General features: G+C 38.8%; 1 protein-coding gene across 5 annotated transcripts in view; it reads right to left on the bottom strand.

The window, feature by feature from the left end:
* The window catches only part of LOC145486808 (reversion-inducing cysteine-rich protein with Kazal motifs-like), a 37,482-nt gene extending 20,546 nt beyond the window's left edge, over positions 1-16,936 (bottom strand). For 4 of the 5 annotated variants that reach the window (XM_081465521.1, XM_081465523.1, XM_081465524.1 and 1 more), the window contains exons 1-4: positions 3,233-3,372; positions 2,749-2,807; positions 2,403-2,477; positions 2,198-2,234 (exon numbers count right to left, since the gene is read on the bottom strand). In XM_081465521.1, coding sequence (XP_081321647.1) covers positions 2,198-2,234; positions 2,403-2,477; positions 2,749-2,807; positions 3,233-3,287 — 226 coding nt within the window. In that variant the 5' untranslated portion in view covers positions 3,288-3,372. Of the gene's footprint in view, positions 1-2,197; positions 2,235-2,402; positions 2,478-2,748; positions 2,808-3,232; positions 3,373-16,062 lie in introns of those variants that run through there. The other variant, XM_081465522.1, reaches the window with a different exon arrangement.
* Positions 16,937-16,952: the final 16 nt, after the last annotated feature.

Raw genomic sequence — 16,952 nt, 5'->3', positions numbered from 1 at the left:
AGTGAAGGGATGAGGATTTATCACAATAGTGGCACACCACAGCTTGTAATCGAAAGCCTTTGACTTAAGTCTATGTTGAGAAATAAAGAGATAATGTGATTTCAATTAATTCTACTGTATACTACATGTAATTTCTTTTGTGCAGAACTAACCCAATCCTTCCAACTCAAAATTGAATTAATCACCAAAGATTCTCTTTTTAATTTCAAGTAGATTTTGCAGCAGACTATGAATCACTGGATGTTAATTTTTTTTACCACTTAAAAGCTCATGTGGGCTAATACCCTAATGTCGCTAATGGTTTTTTAAAAGCCTAAGAGACAAAGAGCTCTGCAAAAAAAAAAATGATCAGATTTCTAATCTGCACACAACTAATGTACACTGAAATTTGTCTTCGCACGTCATAGTTTCGTGTTTCAAGCAAAAATGCTCCTATAAAATGGCAGATACATTAGTCAAAATTAATTTATGTAGAGGAAAACCTTAACATATGCAAGTTGTGCATTAATTACAAACATTGAACAAGAAAAAGAGAGTTATAAATATTTTGTTTCGTTTTTTCCAAAAGACCTTAACAAGAATCAAACATCAAGACATGGGAACTGCATTACAAAGAACGTTTGAAACATCAAACGCCAAATAAATGGAGAGGGCTTCTCACGCGAAGAGCCTAAATCAACACGACGCAGAAAAGAAATCTAGCTACAGCCATACTCATACATAAACTAATAGTTATTTTTTGCAATACTTTCGATTTTCCATTTTTCGGTTTACAGCAAATCTCTGTTTTGATCTGTGCTCTGAAAAATAATACTGGCGATATTATCTGGCAAAGCGTTGATGTGAAACCTGATAAATGGTAAAAACGCATTCCTCTTCATTCCTCACGCCAAATGAGCCATTTCTTTGCGGCAACCTTATTTACAAATGCAACACCCCACATCATTGCTATGTTATAATCTGACAACTTAAAGTGGTTAGACTAAGCCTAATTCCTTTAGAGGAGGCGACGAAAAACACTACCTTCCCAAAAATACACTTACTTACGAACAAGAACAAAAAGATCGGCCTATGATACGCGGATACTTCCGAGATCAGAAGTAAATGCTTAGCTTTAAGCATGTTTGTCATGTAAGGACATTAGAAAAAGAATATTAGCACCCTATTAAAACGCATAATTTCTTTTCTTTTCTGGAACAAAAGATCGCTGCCAAACAGCTCAGTGGGGGAATCTTGCGAAAACAGATAGAGTACAACTTTTAAAAGAATGCACACGATCGGGCGACATTAAACAGACGCACGAGACACACAAAAAAAATCATAATCGACGAGAACGCTTTCTCGAAAGAGTGCAAATGTCCATTTTTTTGTTGATTAAGATAAATAATTCATTTTCGCCTCTGGCGGAGACTAAAAACACACTTTGTGTTATCAAAAAAATCCAAAACCAGAGCCATTTGCTTCAACCCGATCGGCACAAAAAAATTGAGAGTGACGTTTTTCTGTCTTTGAGAAAGAAATTAATTTGCCCTTTCAAGAGCGATGCCAGTGAACGCTAACATGCCTCACATACAATCATGCAATCCCTTTTGAACGCTCGATGGTCCCAGAGGAAGCGAAAAAAATAACCATCGAAGGAAAAAACAATAAAACAGCCCAATTAATTTTCCATTAAGCTCGCTTTGCATCGAAGATGATGCCATGTTAAAAGGTTGCGATTAACAGCGAGTCAATGATAAGGCAAAACGCACTTTTAACACGTGGGATTTAGCTTGAACCATTTCGAAATAATCCGTCATATCCAAATGAATGAAACCCTGTTTCACTGACAATAGATGAGAGGAGAACATGAAGCCGTTAAACCCAGCATAACTTTGATAAATTCTGAACGCATGGATAACCACTCACCAGCGCATCGAGCCTAATGGCGCGACCTTTGCAGACTTAATTCCCTTGAAAAGTAATTCTCACCTCGTTTAGCTTAAAGCGCAAACGACAGTTAAGTCTGTGAACTTGTAAAGTACACAAAGCTTCTAAAATTATGCGTCTCTTAGCGTTTTTAGCAGAGGCGACGAAACTCAGACCGAAGCTAATTGGCCTATTATACGAAGCAAGGCCTTTATTTGCAGAAGTTATTAGTGGAAATTACATTGACAATACAAGGAGATACCGCTACTTATTCCTGCGAACTACTCACCTGGATTCGAAGCATTAAGGCAGCGCCAAAAAGAAATCTGAAAGAAGAGGATTACAATAAATGGTATTAGTGTTCTGGGCGGCGAAATAGCCGGTTATGTTTGCCATTTCTTCAGGGCATTGCAGCTTAATTATGCCGAGACACTCGCACAAAGCCACAAAAGCTCTGGTTCAAATATACCGAACAAATGTGAAATTTTACTCACCAAATGGCCGGGGCAGTGTTTTGGAAGTTCGCGTAGCTTCTGATACCGTAAACTTACGTCTGTCTCGGACTCCAACTGACAAGAAAGAATCAAAACAACATACACAGATGTTAGCGAAGAGGCATTTGAATTCAATTCGCCTACGGTCTAAAATAAACTTGCGTACGTGTGAATAGGTTCGCACTGACAATGTACAGCGAAATTTCGCACTCGCTGCTTTGAAAGCGATCCAGATGAAGTAATCGTGCATTAAGTTAATGACAATGCAACGTTCCTTTCCAGTTTCACTGGACTTCAATGTCCCGCCGGGCAAGATAAAAGAGATCGTATGTAGCATGAACATTACCTCATTACAGCGATGTTTGCAAGCGCTGAATTCACCAACATTTCCACAGCAACTGATGGCTGGAAGATAAAACAACGGAAGCATTACAGTCGTAAAAGCCTTGCAAAGATTTCTACTAACGAACTGTGACGGCCGAGGCCGTATATTTGACGTAAATCCCGACTAACCCGCAGCCCAAATTCTAGCCACCGGAAATTTACATTCAATTCAATACGAGAAGATTTATTCGAATTCGCGTGGTTGTCTTAATTATTTCTTCTGTTAAATCCACAAACGCTGATTAATTCTAACGACCTAAAACCAACAGAACGACCAGTTCACAAAAGCGCCGACTTGGAAGCGAGATGAGGCGATGCGAAAGGCGAACAAGCTGACAAGAAACCCTGTGAAGCGCGCACCCGTGATTGTGGATGAATGATCAAACACACGGAGAGACGAGAAATATTGTTGAAAATAATCACGAAATCGCACTATGCTAGCGTACCTTGGCCTCTGAGAACAGCACAGGCGAGCCACAGTGTGCTAAAGAGCACGAGCATCTTGTCGGGAGCAGATCAAGAACTGCATGGACTATGCCGAGTACTTTCCAGTCTAAAGAATATCAAACGGTGCATGGTTAGTGTTATAGAAATGATCGCAAGATGCGCCTCTCAAACTGAGCCATTCAACGACCAATCACATCAAACGGCCAATTAGCGGGAAATTGTTGCGAGCGAAATCAGCCAATCAGCGCCGCGTATTCAACACGACGTGTGACGCTAAATGTTGTAAAGAAACCCACTCAGTTTGTTTTGGGTTTGTGAGCTGTAATCGGGATAATGGATAAAATCAGGATGTTGTGACAGCTCAGAAGGGTGAAAAAATGACCTAGACTCTTGTTTGTTTTGCATTGTCTGCTTTATTCAGAATTCAAACTGTACTTTCTTTAATGTGGATTAGAGGAAGTTTAACGTGTTAGCTTTAAAGGAAATCGATAAGCGAGCGATGTCGATTGCAGGCGAATAATTTCGATCGCACGCGAACGTTTATCGTCCTCGAAATTTCACTCCAAACCTTTGGAATCGAGAAAGTAATATAAAACCGCAATTCCTGCTTTTTGCAACCTTTGCATTCGAGGCACTTCAAAAATTCCCAGACAAGTCAGAATTAGAGTGTGTTTGCCGTGAACGCGGACGCGTCTCGAGTTTTTCCTGTCAATTCAAGACAAGTTGGCCATACCTGTTGGCTCCTTGTCAAGATATCCAAGTAACGCGGTAAGAAATCGAGCGAAGATGACATGTGAATGAGAATATTATCTCGCGGCGGTGAATATTCATCGAGTGCAACTTTCGTGACATTTCACAGCCTTGGATTTAGAAGGTGACATGATCGCGCGACAAACGAATCTTTACCTTTTCGATTAATAAGTGACAACCTGTCAGAATTGTGAGCGTAAATGCGTCTAAAATTGGTTTTCGATTTGGGATAGGATTAACGTCTTCGCCGCAAAGATGTTGATGGTGTATGATGGAAGATGTAATGAAGCCATACGATAAACGAGGAATGCAGACAAGCCGATAACAAACCTCCACATTTTTAACTGCCATTTATGAACAGATCCTGACAAAGAACGCCTCAAAAGTAACCATTTGCTTAGAAATATCAGCTTTGAAACTAAGATCTAAAATTTCCCCCACCGCAATGCTCTAAAATCGAAATGTTCTGGATTAATAGTTTCTTATGATGAATTCCAAGGCTCAAATTTGTGTTTATTTGTTTTTCTGAGATGTTTATTCTTTTCACAGGCCCTCCGATGTCACTCCTTAGCCTTTCAAAGATCTTTAGCCCGAGGCGATTCGATAAAAAGAGCAGGTTTGGATTTTTGATAGGCCTATTGTTGGTTTACATTTAACATGTTGATTCTACTCGTGGACCTTTTACGCATATATAATTGCTGCGAAGTGTTTTGTTCCCAGATAAAAAGCGCATTTGGGCAAATCCGTTGAGATAAGAACTCCTGGATATATATTGTGTGTGTGTGTTTTACCATATAGACTGTTCAAAATGGATACAAATCAAGATCAAAGATACATAAATAGACGCGGTTGAATACATCTCGTCTGATTGTGAATAAATTTATCAATTTTCCCTTTCATAGTTAAGTTCTGCGGTGGCGTAATTTCTGTCGACCAGTAAACCATGAAGTCGTTCGTTAGACACCTTCACGTGGCGTTCACAAAAAGAAATCGTGCAGTCTAAACAGAGAGAACATAAATAAGTTTCCTTTTCAACACTTGGTTTATTCCTGCGTTTAGAAAGGAAAACTGACACAATAGAAGTCGTCTTGCGGTTTCCTTTTAACGTCATGGCAGCCACTTACTATTTTAGTTGGAGGCTGCATTCAGCCACAAATCTCTTAATCTCTACATCCTGCCTTTTAAATGCAATTATTTCTCTTTTTCCACATTGTATTTCTGGTCACAAAAGAAACCACACTTTTTCGAGTCAGTCTCGGCTTAGCATTGCGGTCTCAGTTTTTCGCTAATGTCATTTTATAATTCTCGATAATTCTATCTAATACATACTGTCTATCCTTCAGTTTTGAATTATTTTTAATTTAGTGTGAGTATAATTCTGGCAGTTTGGGCATCGTTAACAACTGTTAACTTCTCAATTGAACGATCTTGTTCTTTAATCATCTCTCATCTCATCTCACTTCTCGTTTTTTTCTCTTTTTTTTCATCGACTAACTTCCCACGGCCGGTACAGAGGAGGCCCTTCGGACTAGTGGGCCCTGATATAAAATGTTTCATCCAAAATTTGCTGACTTAGCATTGTACATGCGATAGTTTCTCTGATGAAAACCTAAAAATGAGGGCTAAGGTTCGCTCAGAATTCAGTGCCATATAAAGCTATAAAAGGGATGTTTCAATGAGTTATGTGTACACAAGAAGACATGTAAATTGGGAAAGGTTGACAGACTTTTTCTAATTTTGTCTTGGTGCCTGGAAATTAATCATAATTTGTTTTTCCTCAACAGTTCTCTAAATGGCTTCATCTTGGCGTTGAGCAAAAAGATCGAGAGTAAATTTTAGCACTGTGGCACTCAAAATTTAGTCAAAATGTCCACCATTTAGTTTTTCCGGGATGTTTCAAGCTATTCGACCAGATTAAAAAATAATAACAGCACGAGTCTGATCAAAAATTTTGAAAACATTGGTTAATACCTGTTTTAGAATTTGCTCGTCTCAAACGAGAAAACTGGTAGTTTCCAGTCCAATTTGTTTCGAGTTCTCCCGGGACCGCAGGTTTGATCTCAGTAACGGGACAATTCGTAAATGTACCTTGTGTATGTCTTATGCGATAGTCATACGAAAACAAAGTACCTTGGATAAAGCCATCTTTCGGAATGGATCTTGTGTAATTGATATGCTCACTGCAGAAAAAGTCTATGAAAATTAATTCAATTTAGGTTTCTCCAAAAACGATGGATTGTTTATTTTCCGATTTATGCAACTAAAACTCGTTCATTAATTTCTAGCGCACAAGAGAGGTACAAGGCTAAACTCGTGAACAGGACTTTGTGGAGTAGGGTGAATGAAATCAATTTTGTGACAGTTTGAATAAATTTGTCGGTAACAGCAAAGCATTTTATATGTGCACATGTCTTATATCAAGGCAAAAATAGAAAACGAAGAAATTAAAAGGTCAAGATATCGGAAATTCAACCCCGGGTCAAGTTAACAGCAAATGATAGTGATAAAATTTAGGGCGAAAGCATGACTTCGGTGAGACCTCAGTCAAGCGACTTGCAAACACAACCAACATTTTCGCAGCTTACAATTTGTTTCTCTAGTATTTATTTTATTCAATTTTTCCATTCTTTACGTCTCCATTCTCTTGATTGTAATTTCAATTGGACTATAAATTTAACACACTTCAAGGAAGAAGTGAACCTGATAATTTTATGTGGAGATATAATTGTGTACTGTAATACTTCATATGTTTTATTTCAGCCTGTCACCAGACTGGAATGTTAGTGGTATTTTTATGATTGCATTGTTACAACGGCGGCTCTTTGTGTAACGAGAAGAATACGAAACTGTCCTTTTTCGTTCCGAAAACACCGACAGACATGCAGAGCGAACCGACATGAAGGAGTTTATGTGAAGAGTTTTAAAGTGGAGTCAGGTTTCTTTATCAAAGTAATAATGGAACTGATGGACTATACGTTGTTCAGTTCAATTTTGTCGAAAGCCTGGCATATCTTTCACTTTTCACGCTAAATAGCTTGGAATTTCGGCGTCATATATTAACTGAGACGCGAGGGTGCGTAAAATTTTTCTTCACTCAAACCCTGTCGTTTTGCGTTCTTCCCAGCTTTTATCTAAAACGCCCCCAGAAAACAAGGTATACAAAACAGTATATATGATCCTGTTTCTTCAGGAAAGAAAGCTTTTATGTCCTCCCCCGCCTCTCAGACATAAGAGCCCGCTGGTTTAGATAAGTTTTGATTAACGAACAATTAACATTACAAATTTCTTCTGGTTAGTCGCTTTTAGTAATTCATACTTCATACAATAAAATCGTTTTCAAAGATTGTTACGTGCTTCATAAGTTGTGTTCAACTTGGTCTATGTTGTTATCCCGACTAACCCACTGAAAATGTAATATTACTTCCAAACGTAAGCCTGACTTTATTTTCCTAATTACTTAGTTTCTACTGATTATGAACCCCTACCAAAAAAAAAGCGATTGCGGACAGTTCTTAAAATCTTGTGTTTATCTTTCGAGAAAGATTTTCACACCAGCGGCTTAACAAAATGTACTTATCAAAGTTATTTTGGCGGCGTTTGTGTGAAAACATAATACGAAATTCTAAAGAGGGCCAAGAAAATTTGATGTCTTACAGTTGAAAGAGGATTTAACGGTTACCTATGACCTTTCCAAAGCTAATGTGATGACGGTATACAAGTACATACTGAAGGCTTAAACTATCAAGTTGTTGGTAGCACGCCAGCAAAGTAGCGTTTTCTACTAATGGCAGTTATAATGTGAGAATCACGAGAGAAGTAAACATGTAACAATGCCAAGTTCTTGGATCCAACTTCTAACGCGACTGCAGAAACAAGGCAAGCGTTGTAGTATTCACAAATCACAGAGAAAAGTTCGTAAGTTTTCAGTTCACATAGCGTTCAAGCATAATCTATCACGAATACTGAGTATAAACCGCGTATATTAAAGAACATGGGCAATCTTAGTGACTGAGAAAACTGGATTCAATAACTGGAAATTCTGGTCGGTGCATAGAAACGAAGTAACCAATACAATACAATAAAATACAATACTTTATTTAGATACGTTAAGTCTAAGAGCCGTACAAGCTCGTTCAAAGTGCGTACATGTATTCCTAAAATACAAAGATTTCATTACATAATTTCCACTGAAGTTATACACTCTAAAACATGAACATGAACATGAAAAGGGGCGAAAGTGTGGTATAAAAAAAGTAAACAAAAAAGAATTCGACGCCGTGACTTGGGAACGAAAAGTCGAGCTCTGCAAAACTTTGTAATCAGAATTCTGGGCTTATCCTGTATCCTGCTCAAAAACTAGGAGTTGAAGACTCGGTCGCAAAATACATCATTTGGATGTATTGGTAGCGATATAAATATCGACTTGGGGGTGGTTCTGATAGAAAACAACCAATAGAGAAGGAAAATTCCAACTTGGTTGACAACGGTCAAAAGGCAGCTTGTGTAAGCTGGGCATCCAAAGAAATTGAAAGTTAGTGATGAAAACTAAGTGCTCGGTTTTCTGTTCCTTTGCTTGAAAACCGTAAATCAACTCTTAATTGAACCAATCACATCAAAGTTCTGATTTCAATGTCAAAGCCGTGGTAAAAGCGATAAGCCTGCAACATTTGAGAAAGGTCAGTGTGCATCAGAAAAAGTTACTTGAAGAGCAGGCAAGTTCAAATCGGCGTTAATGGACCTCGAAATTACGACTCTTACAAATAAAAGGATCCTGTTATTTCCGTAAATAATTGCTAATAGTCCATAATTTTAACGGAAGGTTGGAAAACGTCTTCAACTTTTCAAAGTCAAAGTTTTTCGTGCTTTGTTCTCCTCTGTCGAAGAGCCAATATGCTTATTCATTTCACTTTATCCGTCTTCAAAATGAACTTACTAATTAAGCAGATATTTTTAAGCAATCTATTTTCAGACAGTTCATCATAATTTGAAGCCTGTTAATTCCCATTATAAAATGACAACTTATGACATGATATTGTTTTGGTTTTTTTCCTCGCGACGCAATCTTTAAGCCTTGCTAAAGTCAAATTTGTTTTCTCCCTCCTCAGCTGAATAAAGGCCATTTAATTTCAAAAGCTATCATTCAAGATCTATTTCCAGAAGTTTCGATCTATTACAGTTTAAGCTCATCTACATCTAATTGAGACAGTGATTAGTGGGACGACTCACAAGCGTCTACTTATTTTTCTTGGGGCAATTTTTAGGTTTATAGCTTCTATAATTGAAATGATAATTAATGTTTTTGTGTTGTTCACAGCAGACAAAAAGCACTTACTATATTTGAACGCACGCGCTCGTAAATTGTGCACCAGGTGACTGGGATCGTGTTACTGAATTGACCACGTTTTTACCAAAATCCTTTCTGTTTCGGATCAGTCTGAAGAAAAAAAGCCAAAAAGTGGCACCGTATTTGGCTGATATCATAGTGCAGGGAAAATTTCTATCATCCGTGTAGTTGCTTTGTTTAACTTTTGGCCCATTAAATGCAATTAGGTAAAGGGCGTGCCTATTAAATCGTATTAGACCAAACGTGCTGCTCTTGAGAAAGGCGACAGACTGACTGGTGAGTCCACATAAATGGTTATTATCTCTATATGAATAAGCGTGCAAATATGTCTGCTAAAAAAAGGTTCCATTTTACTGAACAAGAGGATAAAAGAAAGGAGTCCACGAATAGATATTCACGTGACAAACAAATGGCGCCGTGCTTGAGCGTTTGGTCCTGCTGCGGCAAGGGAGACGGCGAGTCAGGGGTCTTTCCGGAGGTTTGTTATTTCAATTGGCGTGTTAGACTTGAACTTTTTCAATCAACGACAACAATGTTCAAAATCCTCAGTTAAGAATTAATATTTCCGATAGGATTGTTTTGGACCGTCTCCCATGCTCTTGAAAACGCTAATGAAGGCATTCACTTGAAACCGTCGCAGAGACCGCAAAAATTGTGGATCAAAAATTCTTTAAATGGCACTAAACCTCATGTGATCAAAGACGCCATTGTAATTGTTTTTAATTATTTGTCAAGTCACGTGTTTCTGTCGTCATACTTCGACCAATGGCGTATCTTCACCTGCAGTTTACCCACAATTCCCTGGTACTTTGCCCTAATTCTCCCACTGACTCTCAAAACGTCAGCCGCCACCAAAATCTGCAGTTTCTTATAAACTACTCAATTGTAATGCTTTGATCCATTTGGTTCTTTCATTTACCCACTTCAGGCTCGCGATACAAATAGGAAATCTCCTTACTGCTTGCAGAGATTTTCTTAAATGTTGAATCTGAGAATTTGTTTGTACCAGCCCAGTAAACAGGAGTAAATTTTGTGTTTTAGGGTGGAGACCACAAAACTGACAATCTTGAGTTTTCAAATCAAAACACTGAGGTTGACTTACGAAACTGAAATGTTTGTATTTTAGCTAATTCCTCAGGACACATCATGTCTCATTGTCTCTTCGTGATGTGTTCTTCCAATCATTCGGGTACTGTTCTACAAAAGGAAATTGATCTAAAGCTTCCTTTTGTCACTGAGAATTGTTCTTGGAAACACACCAGTACCCTGGAGTTTGAAAGTGAAATGTAATTTTGCAATGAAAAAAAAAAAAAAGATATCGACAAACAAACGACGAGTGACACTTTCCCAAGCCACGGGGACATCACGTGACGATTGAACAGTTCAGTTGTCATAGTTGAGTCTAAGCTGTTTCTTTTTCACCAGAGGAGGAGAGGGGAGTGGGTAAAGGATTGTTTCATTCTCTAATTTATCGATCTGAAACTCGGTGTTAGAGCAGAACGGCGAGGAATTATAAAGGGAGGTGACTCACCCCATAAGAACTGACTTCCTGGCAAACAGAAAAACACATAACTTGATGCACGATTCAAAAGCGCTGTCTAATTGCTAAGTTCCAGTTCCTTGCCTTGAATACTTTTATAAAATGATTTAGTAGCCACTCAGCAGTTTTTGATTGGTAATCCGCGAATCTGATTAGTTCTCTCATCGTTTTCTACTTAACAAATAGATTCCATGTTGCCGTGCGACTGTTCAGTAATAGGTCACGGATGACGTCAAAATGTGGTAAGAACAAAGAAGTGGAACACGAGGCGATAGCCGAGTTTGTCACTGATGTTCTTACCACATTTTGACGTCATCTGTGATCCATTACTGAACAGACGCACGGCAACATGGAATCTTGGAATATGGAATTGCTGGCGTTCGAGTGAACACGAATTAGCCGGAAATGAAATATTTCTGCGGCACGAGAGCAGTGGGACTGGGGCTAACCCAGTCGAATGAGCATGTGCATAAGGGAGGGCCATATAAGAGATGAATATCACGTGGGATATCATTGTAGGCCGACACCTCGGTTGAGATAACGTAATTTTTATTTTATTTTTATTTACTTTACTTTATTTTTTAGGGCATTTACTCAGTTCAAAGTATATCGTCCCTTGTGTAGCTTCGTAGGATGGGCTATTTAGAGCTTGAGCCATGGTCCTTACCCAGATTTCCTGCCGAGTTCTTTTCTCCTCACTAGGAGTTTTTCCGGCAGGTTTTTTCTGAACTCTGTCTGACAGTACTATCTTTGTAAACTGTCGCTCAGCTCTGTATCATCTTATGTATCGCATGCTTGGATGTAATAAGAGGTTATAGCATAACGTTTTGTTATAGATCCCGGTGCTCGGCCAAAACCACCAAAATAGATCTTATGGTTTTGCTCACATTGTTTACTGTGTAGTGGAGCTGAAATCTACATCTTTTACTTAATAGAAAAGAACAAAAACTTGTTAAGTACGTCAGCTATGCATCTGTCTCCAGTAGAGAGCCAATCAAAATGTGAGAATAATTCAATTAAACTACTCGCCCTCTTTTTCTATGAGCGATAGTCGACTCGACCTCTAATTGACCATTCGCTCATAGATAACTCGGGCTCGTAATCTAATTGTTTCTATAAACAGTAAACGTTTGGTTTGTGTTCGTTAATGTTGACGAAACACGAGATAACGTGATTGAGAATTTCGAGTGAGCTTTGGACGGGAACACGAGATTTCCTGAGATTTCTCGAGTTCTTTCAATCTTGTTCAAGTGTTCCCCGAGTGTTTTCGAGATTTTGTTGGTATTTCCCTGAGAGCAGTTAAAGAAACTATGTTTAAGCATGAAATTCCTTGACAAATTTTCGCTCAATATTTAGTTATACTGAATACGTTCTTCCGAGAGCGTTTTCTTCATTTATCATAAGTTTGGCCAAATGCCTGACAGCTGTGTAATAACTAGAATTCTTGAGTGTGTGTATAGGGTGTCTTCAGCAAACTTAATCTTAATACACCAACCACGAAAGGTAGCTACCCTTGCCGACTTAAAAAAAAAAGTGAAAAATTATCTCGGTATTATTTTCAGCCTGAAGTAAGAACATCAGAGAAGACCGCACAATCCAGGGACATTTTTGTCGATTTTGCTACACCGCGAAAACTGATCTCCAAGATTCGAGAATCTTAATTCAAGGGCTTAAGTGGAAATCTTAAAACAAGTGGAGTTCTTCAACGCTAAAATGGCTGTTGTCGTGGATCAAAATCTCCTTGAGAAAAAGAAGGTTTTGACAATTTTAAGTGCAGTGACGTTTTGTAGACTACATTGCGCATGTACCACAGCGAGCCTGCTGCGTTTGACAGGGTTATGTCCCCTATAATTAATTAAAGGTTTCTAAAAATGTCAGACCAAAACAAATGACTTCCCGTCCAAACGGCGATCACATACCAAGAGAGGCTTTTCATGGGGTTCTTTCATCCCTCTGGTCAAATAAGTGTGGTCGAAAAATTCAGCGTTAAATAACAAAGACGCGACATTATTAAATAGCATTATCAAAATGATGGGTGGGAGCAAGTGGAGATTTCAGTCTTCTGATCTCTGTTGAATTATTTTCTCGGATTTTCGGTCACGAAAAATTAGTTTATTTAACAAAAGTGCAACGATAAATCTTATAAAAACTCGGGCGTGGGAGAATTCGGTGGCAAATCCCTCTGGCCGAATTTAATTAAAACGCTTCTGTCCCAAAATAAATGCAGTGAAGGTTATATTTCACATTCCAGGCCTCGCTGTCATATCAGTTGGCAAGACGAACATTAAAAGGTTTCCGAGATGCTACAATAAATACTAGAAGTAATTTCAAAGTTGTTGCTTCGTGACAGTCCAAATTCAGCAGTAATCGAAACGGGTCGTTTGATTCGGCTGATTTTTTTCTTTGTTTTCGCATACCATCATTGCGAGATGTATGGCGATCCGTTAGGCCCAGCACGCCACGCATCCTACCCAAAGCACATGCGCAGTAAAGATACCCTAACTGAGCCCCGTCCACACTGCGCCAGAGAAATTTGAAAACGCCAGCTTTTCGTTCTCGTGCGGACGGAGAACATATTGGAAAACGAAGCTTTTCGAAAACGATGGCGTCGCGAAAATCATATGATTTCCTTTACCGAGTTTACCTCAAACTTAAATCCAAAATGATCGTTGATTGCTGTTTTTTTAAATTCCTTCGGCGTGGTGTAGACGGGGCCTGAACCCGAGTCTCAACTTCCCCTCAGCTCCGCTAAAGACAGTAGCATAAACACCTGGAACTAGTCTGAATCTCAAATATATTCATTCGCGCTTTGCAGATTTGGATTTGCAGGTGATCACTGTATTTTATTCTTCTCAAACCAATAACGACCAGGAGCCGATTTCTGAAGCAATAGAACACACGGTCAGCATGAAATTGTTTTCTACCTAAAATGAGAGAAACAGTCTCTTAGGGAGTGGCCATTGCCAATTTAGTGGCCCTGGGAAAGCGAACCCTAACACAGGCAAGGCAGACTAAACTTCATGGAGACTATAAACAGTCGAACCTCTATTAAGCGGCAACTCTCGGGGACGAGAAAACTGGCCGTTTAATAGAGGTGGCCGTTTATTGGAGGTTCACCCGAAAACAACGTTAGGCGTGGTCCAGTTTTCAGTCAAATATAAATACAAACAAATGCAAGTGGAGAAACAGTAGAACAATGATAGTTATAATGCGGTCCATAAAGTTAACAAAAGCCAAAGAAGCAATCACGTTTCCACATTGTCATTCCTTTACCTTTATCTGGCTAAAAACGTCCAACTTCAAATCATCCTGGCTGTTTAACAGAGGTATAAAACTAAACAAAATCACCCTTGGGACGGCAAGAAGCTGGCTGCGGCCGCTTAGTAGAGGTGGCCGTTGAATAGAGGTTTGTATTACAGTGTATAGCTGACAATTTTTCCGGGAGTTTGGCCGCTGGTTGCCGAATAAAGGTTGGCCGCTTAATAGAGGTTCGACTGTATTATGAAAATGTCTATATTCAAAATAAAAGGTATGGCCTCTTTTTCAGGGTATTCTTTGTCAGAATCTGAAGAAAAAGTTCGTGCATTTCAAAATTTTGGAATTTTAAGTGATACAGTTTCCATACCGTCTAATGGCCTTGTGTTTTTTCTTGGTTCGTTATCAATTATAACTGATTAGATCCTCCACAATGACAGGATCCGGTACTTCTAATTTGTTACCGTGTTCCTGGCATGTTTATTCTCGTGCCCATTGGCTTAACTTTCATACACGCACTTAGCCACTAGTTTTACCTTACAGGTGAAAACCGTTGCCTGGAGGCGTTTTTCGCATTAAATTGGCTGATGTTATGTTTCTTGTTTGCTGCTTTATGTTACACTTTCCATTATCCCACATTTAATGGAAAGATTTTCAATACGATTTGTCCATGCATTGATTATGTTACATTTTCGGTGGGAAATGCTGCGAAACTGCCAGTTGCCCGTTGCCAGATGCTAGTTTACCCCAAAACCTCTTTGAAAAGGGTAATTTCTGTAACACCTAACTAAAATAGGGCAGAAATGGAGTCTGCTTGAAAAGCATCCTGCATGCCAGCTACGAGGTTAGTCCGTTGATTACCTCTTCACCAGAATTTTTCACAACTCAAACCCAAATCTTTAGTTAGTTCTGTTTGACCTACCTATGAAAAGCAAGAAGACGAGGGAAGGAGGCCGGACATCTCGATTCACTTCTTTGTTAAAGTGACTGTCTAGGTGACGAGCCAGTTTCGGACGATGTTGTTTTTGTTAAAAGTAAAACAAAAGAAATCAAAATAACCTTGGATGAGGAAAATTGGCCATGGTCGAGCTTCAAGAGAAAGAATTTAACTCCGCGATGAAAACCCGAGCACGTTCCTTATATCACGATTACACAATGCAATGAAAATAAAAATTCAAGCGAAAAACATTACCATAATAGTCCTCAACTTCATAGAATGAAAAATAAAAACAAAACTAACTGTTTTAATGAAAAATAGGTGAGAACAATCGCTCAACTCGATCTCTGTCAAGTTTTAATGGTAAGACCGGCTGCTCGAACAAGTTTGTTTAAATACAAACCGTCTAGCCGCTATAAACAATATGTATGTAAAATTAAAAGCTCTTTTTTGCGCGCAAATCTAGCGCCCTCTCATGCAATGACCTACATTCGAGATCTGCTCTTGCGTCCAGCGACTTCGATCAAGAACGGGTCATGAATATCAATGTTGTTGCAATCACGTGTTTTTAAAACTTATTACAAGTTAAAATTCGGCGATACTTCGGTTGTTGATGTTTTACGAGAGATACAGCAGCGTGTTCTCACCAATACAATATTGAAAATACTTTGATAAAAATTCGAAACACCATATTTAACAAAAACTTGAACGATGAAAACCAATCGAACTCAGGGTAAAAATATTTTTCCTTATATAAAGTGTACGGATGCAAGACGCAAGATGCAAGACAAGTCAGTTTTTAAATCACAACCTTTCTTCGGGTTTAAGATAAATCTAATACCATAAATTTACTTCAAGACCCACACCGTTTAATCGCATTCCATGTATTTTAAATTTGCAGCTAAATATAACGATTCTTTAAAGATGGCTTTTCCAACTGACCTTGTTAAATTGAGCTTAAATAGATTACAAACAAGAAGTCCGTAGAAAGCATTGTACATACCAGTTTCGGTTGCAAAGCGTAACAAAGAGCCTCGTGTTGCGAGATTTCAAATCGTCTTCTTCGCTAAATTGATCGACCGGACAGCCAGCATAACACTTCAAAGAAACCAATCGAAAGCTAAGATTGACAGCAGCCTATTGCACGCGCGCGTGACAGCATGCCAATAAATGAACGCTTGAATGGCATTCGGTGTCGTTTTTTTGTCCTCATAATAATGGATAACCAGAAGTAAGCTGAATAAATGAATTATTCTTCCGCTGGTAGACATCAAACTGTCAACATTTTTCACAACTGCAGACATGAAGACGACAAGAAATGACGTTTCTCGCTGCACCTGCTTCTTGTTCCCGCGGAGATGAATTGTATTCACTGCAGACAAATTGGAGTATGGGCGCATTATTGGTGGAAAAATGTGAATTTAATGCAAATTTTGGCGATTTGATGCTTTAACGTGGACATTTTCAATGATAATTAACAAAAAGCAGTTGAGTAAATCAAATAATGGCCTTCTTCGCGCAGCGACCCTTTCGCTCTACATTAATGTAATAAACTACTTTTCTATCCTTCCGGCATTTTACAAAACAAATTCCAAATTTTCCACCCACGTTAACTTTGTTTTGGGTAATGGGCAATAAATACCTGGGAGAAATTATGTTGCTTAGTGATATCAGTCGTGACATATTTTTTACAGGCGACTGAATGTGTTTTTTCACTGGCGCGATATCCTATCCATCTTCCAAAACCAATTCTTTCTTCCTTTAACTTTAAGAATCCGTCTAGAACCAAAGCCCTAAGCAGTTATGGAATCCGATCCAAGATTGCTTTACCCAAGACCTTTAATTGTAATTTTCTTCGGTACACGGGGAAGAGGGGAGAGGAGGGGGGGCGGG

Source organism: Orbicella franksi, chromosome 5 (assembly GCF_964199315.1).
Source record: "Orbicella franksi chromosome 5, jaOrbFran1.1, whole genome shotgun sequence".
Taxonomy (NCBI): Eukaryota; Metazoa; Cnidaria; class Anthozoa; order Scleractinia; family Merulinidae; genus Orbicella; species Orbicella franksi.
The sequence above is the reverse complement of the archived record's forward strand: the minus strand, read 5'-3'. Positions and strand labels throughout refer to the sequence as shown.